Raw genomic sequence first — 10,935 nt, 5'->3', positions numbered from 1 at the left:
TGTGTGTGTGTGTGTGTGTGTGTGTGTGTGTGTGTGTGTGTGTGTGTGTGTGTGTGTGTGTGTGTGTGTGTGTGTGTGTGTGTGTGTTAAATATGTAAGGAGATTAAATAGACTTAAATCTCTGCGTCTGGCATAGAAATTCCAATCACATAACCTATCTACATGCTCCCTTCCTCTCTCCCTCTCTTTCTCTTGCTTTCTGTTTGTCTTTATGTGTTTGTACATGAACTGTATGGAGGTAACAGGCTCCTCCTCTCCCACCCCCAGATCCACCTAAACCATCACAGACTTTGGCCCAAATCCCTTGCTTTCTGCATCATGTGACTGATGTTTGCAGCTGGACATTTGACACACATTTGTTATGATTATTTTGCCACAGATTTGAAGGACATTCCCTGTCTGTCCAACATTTTCACTTTACTGTGGTGCTTAATGCTTTAAATCAGTGTTGCTGAAATCTGATAAGTTTATTTTGACACTATTGTGTGTTTTCAGCATGTGTACAGCGTGTAACAGGTGTTTGTTATTGACTCTTTACTTCCATCTCTGCCTGTTAAGTGATGATGTGTTGTATGTTTGCCCCTGCAGTACACAGTGAGGATGTGGGCTCTACCAGGCTGTACTTTGTGAATGCCTCCCTGCAGAGGGTAACCTACTCAAGCTCGGTGGGGGTGTCCCTGCCCTGTCCAGCAGGGGGCACCCCCAGTGCCATACTGCGCTGGTACCTGGCCACCGGCGACGACATCTACGACGTGCCCCACATCCGGCATGTGCACGCCAATGGCACGCTGCAACTGTACCCCTTTTCGCCCTCTGCCTACAACAGCTACATCCACGACAATGACTACTTCTGCACCGCGGAAAACCAGGCCGGCAAGATCCGCAGCCCCAACATTCGCATCAAAGCCGGTGAGTTGAATGGACAGCCAGGAAGGGAATAAACTCTAGGGTAAAGAAAAGTGGGGTTATGGAGCGAAAGGTCAAAGCGAGACACAGCAAGAAGAGACTGTTGCTGAAGCATAAACTAGAGCAGATGTGATTGGCAGCTGCAAAAAGCCCAACCCACACACAGAATCACCTGCCCTAAAATAGCCTGTCTCGACCTGAACACAGATTGACCTAGAACACAGTCTACAGAGAGAACATCTGCATCACGTACTACATCAGGCCTTGGCCTTTGCTCACACCTATTTGACTGAGCTGCTGATGAACCACTGCACTTTACACCAACATAACCCCTTCATCTATGGCGTGGCACCATCTGGTAGAAAGAAATTCAAAACACAACCCTTAAAGTACTTAGAGTGAAGTAGCAGCTCTACTGTGAGATATAACCACATCCGGTAAGGAGGAAAACTGTGACAAAAGGTTATATGAGTTAACCGGCTCATCCTCGTTGGCAGTCCTTATCAAAGGTCAGCACAACAGAAGAGGAGCTTGACAGCCACTTGAATTTTTCTTAAACAAGTACCTTTAAATGCTTTGCAGGGTGTGAAAAGCAATTCACTGCATAAAAAAGAAATGTGTGTACTTAAGTGTAGAGTACTAAACTTTAGGTTTATGCACTAAGTTTTATGCTCTGTTGTGTATTGTTGTGGGTTTCACTTATAGTAAAGGATACACACAAAGTATACACCACTAGACTCTCTACAGTCTATTTTTGTGAATTTTGACCGGAAGCTGCCTCTGTTGCCATCATATTCCCATTTCTGTCCTCCTTCTCCTCCCTGCTCCCTCGTTCTTCAAACTGTCCTCTTGTGCCAGACTAAATTTAGCCACAGCACACTTCTTTAATTATCTCTCATTAACAAACCTAATTGGTGCTTTCCATTGATTAGCGCATGTGAGGCTTTAATAGGCGAGACCTCATCTAAAGTAAAATAGTACATCAGGGGTTTTGGGAAGCTCCAGCTCTCCAACGAGAAGAGAAACACGAAGAGGAAAATTACCCGGTAAACAGATACGTCAACATCAGCAGACACATACACTTACACTACATCTATCGCCCTGCCCTCCCCCTTTCCCATCATTCATTCAGGCCAGTGAGTCCCTCCCTCTTCCCGCCTGCCATCAACATCTGTTTTCATATTCTGCCTCCCAACACCGACCTAAACTAATACTCATATTCATTCTAATACTAATACTAGTGCCAAGTTGAGGATTTGAGCCAGGACCCTGAGCTGTATGCCAGCCGCTTGCTGCCTTCATTCCCACATGACCCAAAAGCCAGGCCTCAGGAGCCGAGGGATTAGCATGAACCAAACATCCTGCAGCCAACGGCTTCAGTCAAGCCTTAGTGCACAGGTTATACAGTCAGACAGGATGTGGGTGTTTTGTTTGGGATTTTATGGCCACAGTTTTGCGCTTGCACTGCCACTGAGCAGCTATTGACAGGAGTCAAATTGAATTCAGTGCTGCTGCCTCGTGGCTTACAGCAAAGTGTAAAGAAATTCACAACAGAAGGGTTTCATTATACTGTTTCAAAAGAACTCAACAGAACGGGTTTATTTAATTTATTTATTTAAAGAACATGTAAATTTTGGCAAGTGTTTTCTTCTTGCGGCAGGAATGTATGCATGCTGTCATCATGTCTGTTACCAGGAAAGGGATTCCGAACCAGTTTCTTAGCAACCTTCAGATACGTGCTAGCTTTCATGTGATTTCGCTAATGAGCTCCTGCTCATTCAACAGAGTGTAAAATATTGCATGAACCTGAATAAACCAAAGCACCATTAACCCTTCAGTGCAGCTCAGTCTGTTGTATACTTGGGAAGTTCTGAGCAAAAACATCAGTGTTTTATTATGATGTCATCCCCGAGCTAGAAAATGATTTCCATGATTATCCTGCCTAATGGTGGCTTGTGCCATTTGTGCCAAAAGCAGAGGCAGGATTAGAAGAGTTCAAACAATAGACAGGAGTAGTTCAGTAATTTCCAGTGAATACATGCGGAGTGCTGTGGTAATTGATGAAAGGGCGTTTTGCTCTGGAGTGTTAATGTGTTGTTTTTGATGATGTAAACACGGAGCTGATTGTTGTTTTTGCCTTGGCAAGAGGGGTAATAGGACCATGTTGATGGCGCTCACACTCTCTCGACGCATCTTCTAAATGGAACACTTCTGGGATATTTTATGTAGATAATCATCATCTTTCAAATTCATCTCTTTTAATGTTCATAAAAAAATAGGGAAGTCTTTATTCCTTGGTAGAAAACCCCATTTAAAAGATTGAATCTTTTCTACGTGTAGTGTGTTGTATGTAATATTGTGTTTGTGTTTGTGTAGTTTTCAGGGAGCCCTACACCGTGCGGGTGGCGGACCAACGCTCAATGCGGGGCAACGTAGCTGTGTTCAAGTGCCTCATCCCCGCTGCTGTGCAGGAGTACGTCAGTGTTGTATCCTGGGAGAGAGACACTGTTTCCATTGTCCCAGGTAGGACATTAAGTGAGTGAATTTGGAGCGAGATGGTGAAGGCACATTGATTGTTGACTGTTGGATTCAGGGTTGTCTTTATGTGTGTGTGTGTGTGTGTGTGTGTCTTTATGTCTGTGTCTCTGTTTGTGTGTGAGAGCGGTTGATGTGCCACTGTGCTCTGTGTTTGACCGAATTCTTAACTCGTGTCTTCTGTCTGTTCACTGTTCTGGATCACTGATCCGGTCCTCCTCCTCCTCCTTCTCCTTCCTTCCTGAACATATCTCCACCCTCACCCTCTTTCGTCTGCCACCTTCTTTCTTTGGACGGTTCCATCTTTCCAACTCTGCTAGCCCTGCTTTCCACATCACATTTAATTATCTCAAGCTAATGTCAACTAGTGCCTTTAATTGTGTTTGACACCAAAGAAAATGAAAGACAGACATCTCTTTCCACGTTCCACACTTTCTCCTCATCAGATCTATTTTGGTCCACTCCCTGCTTGTCTTGCCACTATGTCCTTGAAGAACAGGGCCACAATTAGAGATACAGGATGTCAATAGGACTGTGCCCCTGCATTCATCTTCATTAACCTCATTAGTGTATGTGAGCGTGTGTGTGTGTGTGTGTGCGAGAAAAGATAAATGTTGAGATCTGTCTTTATGTGTTTTTCCTGCTTTTTTGTAGGTACATTTTTCTCATGATTTTGTTTGAGATGTGGGCCTAATTATTTTCTGCATGTAAAACCCCTTGCAATAACAATAAGGGGCAGAGGGAGGAGAGATGGAAAAGAAGAGCAAACCAAAGGAAGAGTAGCAAGGAGGGTAGTAGGGCAAGAACGGCCTCAGGTCCTGGCAGATGGCGTTTTATATTATATGTATGCAAAGCACACAGACTCTGTGTCACACATGTACATGCACCAAGGTTGCAGTAATTTGTCATTTTCAGACATTTCAGGGTACAGTATTTTTTTTATAATACTGAAGCATTTTTGTGTATTTAGAGTTATTTTTTTTGTCCTTAGTTACCAATGTGACTGCTTTAATGGGGCACATTTTTCAGGGCTGTGACCAAATCACCCACTTTTTGTATTTCTTGCCATACTTTTATTTTGGCATTCACTATTAACACTTACAGTGTGTAGGGAAAAATACTTTACTGCTTTTTACTTAGCTAAATTCATGAAAATTCTCATGAATGCTCATATTATACACACATCAGCCAGCCAGACATAAATGTTCTACTCGTATGCTTTCATATTTGTGCTCTCTTTCCCTTTCCTCAGTTCGGCTCTTAAGATTATGAGTTGTTGACGTCACGCTTGGTTTACATGTGACTTCTGATGATTCCTGAACATAAATATAGTAGATCTGCTTTGGGTATGCCAGCCCTCTGTGTCTATATTTGTGATTTCTATGTATGGGGTGTTTCTGTACTGTCATGAGGCTCCAGTGTGTAATTAGGGGTATATAGGTCAGTTGATGAGCAGTGAGTGTGAGGATCAGATGCTGAACATGATGAGCTGCTCACTGAACTCAGCATTCGTTTCACTACAACAGCAGCACACACAAACAGGGCAAACACTGGCAGCGTGGTTGCATTCAACCTTGACCCTCCAATCAGCAAAGTGACCTCGTCATCCTCACAGCCAATCAACATAGTCTGCACAACAGCTCATAATCTGAATATTGTTATTGCACTCTCACATGGGTGCACAATATGCAAACATACTCATGGACACATACAGTAAATGTCCATATACAGCTGATACATGTGGTTATATAAACACTCCAGTGTATTCATACTGATCTCCTACTCCTCACTAGATCATTTCAAACACTACAGAGTGATGCTTTTTCCCTGATTGGCCAGCAAAGGACTGTCTGGATACATCTAATGAAGATGTGAAAGTTAAAATAGATTTTATGATGGAAAGCTCCCGATGTGCACGTGAGTAGGTGACTACCTGTCACAGCAGGAGATGATGGTGAAATTTGAGGAAATAAAGCCACTGTGCAAAGACACACATAGTCAGACTCATTCATTGCACCATTTTCCTTTTCTGCTTGTTACAATTTAGGGTAATGAGAAGCAGGGGACAGATAAAAATCCTGTAGGTTTTGCCACTTAACACAATAATACGACTGTCAACAAATAATATTCAAACATTTGATTAGTACTAATCTTTATTCTGATCAGACCCACTTAAATGTATCTCTGAGAGCAAATACTCTGTTATCTGTTACTGATGAGAGAGGCCCTTGTCTGATGGAAATGGTCTGCAAGCACCAAGTCAAAGCATTCAATCATTTAGTCCTATGTATTGTCATCTGGTGGGCTTTGGCTAACTGTCACAAAAGAAAATGAAAAACTTTTGCTTTTTCTTATTTTCAGAAATGCATTTCAGCTGATAGGTCAGTGCATATTTATGACTTTATCTTTTTTAAATGTAAATTGAGGTATTTTAGGCGTAGTGATTCACTGATGTTCCCCACCTTCGAAGCAACATTTGTGGCACCACCGAACCATCAATGAATCTGATCACAGTTCCTTCCTGTACCTCCTCCTCGTCATTTGTCCCTATCTCAAAACAAAAGCACAGTATGAGTACATACATGAATAGACAGGGCTGTTTTCTTTACATTAGTGGATCAGACAACACAAACTGAACCAAGTCATAGACGAATCTGACTGATAGCATGTTTTGGTTTTTTTATATATATGGCAACAGTGTTGCTCTGATGTGCAAATCTGATATCATGACAGCCCTACATTGAATTAAAAAAGAGTTTAAGTAGTTTATCTGCACTTCATATCTGTGCTTTTGCACGGAGGCATTGCTATGTGTAGACTCTGATCAGTAGCACAGTCACATATTGGTGTGAAGGTTGAGTTGATGACATAACACAACGCAGCCATGCCCTTTGAACCACAACAGGTTCTATTTTGTCAAACACACATGTTTCCCTTCTGGAGCATTTTGTGTGTGTGTGTGTGTGATTATATGTGTGCATGATTATGTATGTGTGTGTGTGTGTGTTTGTCCCCTTGCCTGTCCCACTTTCCCATCCAGCCAGGACAGGGGGGGTGGTTAAGAGGGGAGGGGTGCAGGCAGACTGACCTATTTCCCTCTCGCTTCCCCGTCCCGTACTATCCTTGTAGTTAAGCTTTGTGTGCGTGCGTGTCTGTGTGTGTGCCCACGCGTGTTTGTGACCCTCGTGAGACAATTGAGGTCTGCTAATCTGAGTAGTGATCTGAAGGAGGCGAGCTGGAGCAGAGACAGAGAGATGGAGGGTTTGTGGACGGGAATAAAGACAACAGTGGGACACAGAGAGGGTTCAGCTTGCCGATCGAGGCCGTCGGTCTAATCAGCAGAAAGCTAATGAGTGGGTCCGATGAATAGAGACTGGACCAGCAGATGGCTGTAGCCACATGGTGGTCCACAGAAGATGCCCAACCATGCCCCATCTAATCCACCTGCTACACTGTTTGGTCTTGTTTATGTATTTGCACAGTAATTTGATAAACATTTCCTTAAAACCTCAGGCTGAAAAGCACAAAATAGAATTACAGTGTATATATAAGATTAGAAAACCAGATTAATAAACTCCTGTCCTACACAGAGCAATATTTTCTGCTCTCATTCAGTCACACTCCAAACTCTCATCTTGTTCTACCCCCTCTCATATTTTAACAAAATAGCCGCAGTATATCATAAGTCAGGCACATTTTGTACTGTAACCTGTCATAACCTGTCAGTGTGATCAGCGCTAATGTAAAATTGGATTCTAACAGGAGTCACCAGGTGGCGAGGTCACTTACAGGCTACATTACAAATCAATCTTTGGCCCCCTCGGGTGCTGGACACCAGGAGGTTACATAGACTCAATAGTACACAGCTACACACACACACACACATATACAGCTACGCAAACAGCTAAAACATTGCAGCTGAATTGACTGGTTTGTAGGTGATTCAAATACACATGGGAGTCTGATGATACTGACAAGCACACTCCAGTCCACTTTGTCAATTAATATGCAGATTATTTATAAAACAGATCAATTAATTGTATTTTTTCTCTGAAATATACTTGTTATAATTTCTGTAGGACAAAAGGAAAAATAAAAAACTAAGTATACAAAACGGTGAAAAAAAATAAAATAAACACACACATAGGGAATACCATTATATAACAATACTGTTGTATGTGTATAGATGGTTATACAGTTTTCCCTCTGTGTAATTAGAAAGTTAGTGTCATAAGGCTTCACACAGGTGCAGGAGAGAGGTGACAAAGGCAGAGGGACGTCATGGAGAGCAGCAGTGTGTTAGGACACCATGTCTGTAAATCTGTGCTTGTGTACTCAGAGCAGGAATACATTAATGGATACACTTGTCTGGGACACGGCAGACGCTTGTAAACACACTTTGACACACACACTTGCTTCTAGTAAGTACAACTGAACAAGCCTCTCTGCACACACAGACACACGCGCCCTTCAAAAGTAACACAATAAAGCCATTTTCAGATTTTGCATGTACCAGCCTGAATATGGCGTACTCATTAAACATTAACTTGGGATACATTAAGGCTGTGGTTTGCTCTGCTTTGTGACGCCTCGCCTGTTGTTGTGCTCGGGCCGTCTGAGTACATCAGGACGTTGTGTGATAGAGGAGGATGGGGAATACGTGGCATCCCCGGGGCTCTTGGAACATAACCCCCCCAAACCCTTGGGTGTCACATCATCCCTCTCTCACCTCTCCCTCATCTACCCCTGCCTCTGTCCCATGTGGTACACAGCAGGCAATAGGGAAGGGTTAATGGGGGACTAAATCATGCAGATGAAGCCTCCACCATGAGCATACACCTGCAAACGTGTGGCAGTATGACCAAAACTCAGCAATGAGGTGCTGGAAAAACTGTCTTCCCGAGACATAACAATCAACATGACAGGGTGGAAATGTATGTCTTTTCACTTGTTTGTGGTTTGTTCACCTCTGTCAGTTGGTCTTTCACTTTCTGTAGATATTTTTGCCCCTCTCATATTTGCCCCAGTGTGCTGAGAGCGACTGAGAGCCGGACAGGAACAGATGGGGTGCTGGCAGCCATCTTTTACTCAGTTAGGTTGAGCAGGCACGTGGGTGGGTGTGTTAATTAGCACAAACCAGTGAATGTGTATGTGTGTGTGTGTGCGTGAGTGTGAGCGCGTGCTGCAAGGGGCACAATAGACATAATTATCTCTGCTTGAGAAGCCCATTTGGGAGGGGATGGGGGGCTTGGAGGGATGGCATGGAGAGGCGGAGTTCAACAATGGCCCAACCACAGGCTTTGTGTGTACAGAGCAGAGGGCTGACAAGTGTCGGCTGTTATTGAGTATTTACACACTATTACACTCGCCTGCTCACGTGCACTTAACGCAGAAATGCACACACTCTGACGCTTCGGCCGTCGCTCTCGTTTGCTTTTTCGCCTCCTTGTCTCCATCAAAAACACACAGGCTCACACACAGCTATAGACACACACATGCAGCATGTTTATGTTTACAGTGCATCAGTGTATCAGTGTCACTCAGAGTAAGAGGGAATGATAGGAAAGCCCCTGCGAGCACATCAGTCTGACAGAAACCTGGCCACTATGTAACCCTTCAAGCCAGGCTGTGAGAGTACAGAAACTGAGGGAGAGAGGAAGCGAGAGTTTAGGAAGTTTCTTCTTCATTGACAAATTACCAAGATTATTTTGCTCCTTTGGCTTTCTTTTTTTTGTGATGAAAATAAATTTTTTGTGAAAAGTCACATAAAGCAAACCAATAAAATGAAACAAAGCCAACCAGGCCAAATCTTACTGTTTTGAACTTTTCAACAAGTGTGACTTCTTTTAAAATGCAGAAATCAGCTTTTAACTTATATTGTAATTGAATTATGGAGACATATCGGTCAAATGTAGTTGATATAGTGGGAGAATCAAAGTACCAAAATTGTAAACTTTTAATTTTCAGTAAATATAAATGGATGCGCAGTAGCAAATAATGGCATCTAAACAGAATCTTAGTAGCTTAGTTACTAAAGTTGTCGCATTATAACTGAAGACAAAAAGCTAATATGAGAAGGAAAGCAGATCAATAAAAGTAGTTTATCTTCATTGATTTTAGGTCATATCCACAATCCTGAGCAATCATTCCAATCAGTCAGTATTATTATCGTTGCATTATTATTGACACTTTTTGTGATATCAAGGCAAAGAACGGGTCCCCAGTGGCGTTGTAAGAGATAGCTGTTAATCTGCACATCCACAGTCATTAAGGAAAGTGAAAGCAGGAAGGCTTGTGTCAAGGCTTAGAGTAAAAGAGTTGCAGGGTTTATGTGGCGTGGATTGGGTTAAGAAATAGGATTGGAAGCAAAGAGGTTTTACCCCTTTTTTCCTACTTCCTTCCACGCTTTTGTTTAGGCAGGCGAAAGCAGGATTAGAGCGAGGAGATTACAGCAGGATCTACTAAGAAATCGTATTTAAGGAAATGCTTATTTTCACAACCACTCACAGCAGAGACTAGAAGTTTCGTGTCCCTTTCTTTCTTCATTTCTGTGTTGCTTTCATTATTAAAGGCAGTGATTTGTTCTCTAATCCTGGCTTTCTACAACGCAAAAACTTATAGCTTTACAGTGTTGCCCCACTGTTTTCTCCTGAAATGTTATCATATTTGATGTGTGGGATTGTAGTAAAAATATATGTTTACATACGCTCAAAATTCTGGTATCAATTTTCTACTTTTGTGAGTCTCTCTGTGTGAGTGAGAGGTTCTTTTCCTCATGTTTCTGTGAATGTGGTTTATCATTCACAGTCTCATGAGGAGGCATGATGAGGGACTGGATGGGATCCCCGGTGGTCATCAAAGTGCCATGTTCCTACATGACCTCTCAATCAGACCTATTGATCCGCTTCACTATTAGCTATCCAAACACGCACAAAGGCCAGATCAACATCACAGACCCCGACTGATTATAGCGTGGGTCATAGTGAAAAGCTCCTCTGAGGTTTTAATGTGACAGAAACGCCTGTCTGAGGAAGAGGTGGCTTGTTGCTTATAGATTAGTATGCACATAGGAAATGTTCAATAATTCATTACTTTTGCAGTAGGTGAGTGGCTTGATCACTATAAAGTGAAACTCTGTTAAGACATCAGTCAATAACTGAGCATATACATACTACGGGGAAGAAACAAATAGCAGCCCTCATTTTCCAGAGCATTGTGTTGGTAAATGGGTTGGTATCCAGCAAAAAGTGACAATGAGATGCAATGTTTTATGCTGCAGGGGAAATTCATACATTGAATACACACACACACACACACACACACATATATATATATATATATATACATATATATAAATATTCTATAGTAGACATGCCTAGAAGACAAAATCAAGTCATTGCTGACTCTACTTTGACGAAGACTGATATGACAATATGATGGAGCCATATTGTGGAAGTTAAAGAACAATTATTTGTTTGGACTGGATGTAAAAAC

The 10,935-nt window shown here is 42.4% G+C and overlaps 1 protein-coding gene across 2 annotated transcripts in view; it reads left to right on the top strand.

Annotated features, from left to right (window-relative positions):
- The window catches only part of LOC102215647 (Down syndrome cell adhesion molecule-like protein 1), a 52,621-nt gene that overhangs the window by 10,399 nt on the left and 31,287 nt on the right, over nucleotides 1–10,935 (top strand). For both annotated transcript variants that reach the window (XM_013911501.1, XM_013911500.1), the window contains exons 2-3: nucleotides 589–909; nucleotides 3,283–3,429. In XM_013911501.1, the coding sequence (XP_013766955.1) occupies nucleotides 589–909; nucleotides 3,283–3,429 (468 nt within the window). The remainder of the gene's footprint in view (nucleotides 1–588; nucleotides 910–3,282; nucleotides 3,430–10,935) is intronic.

This window comes from Pundamilia nyererei, unplaced genomic scaffold (genome assembly GCF_000239375.1).
Source record: "Pundamilia nyererei isolate P.nyererei 1_Seehausen unplaced genomic scaffold, PunNye1.0 scaffold00064, whole genome shotgun sequence".
NCBI lineage: Eukaryota > Metazoa > Chordata > Actinopteri > Cichliformes > Cichlidae > Pundamilia > Pundamilia nyererei.
This window is presented reverse-complemented; position numbering and strand designations above follow the sequence as displayed.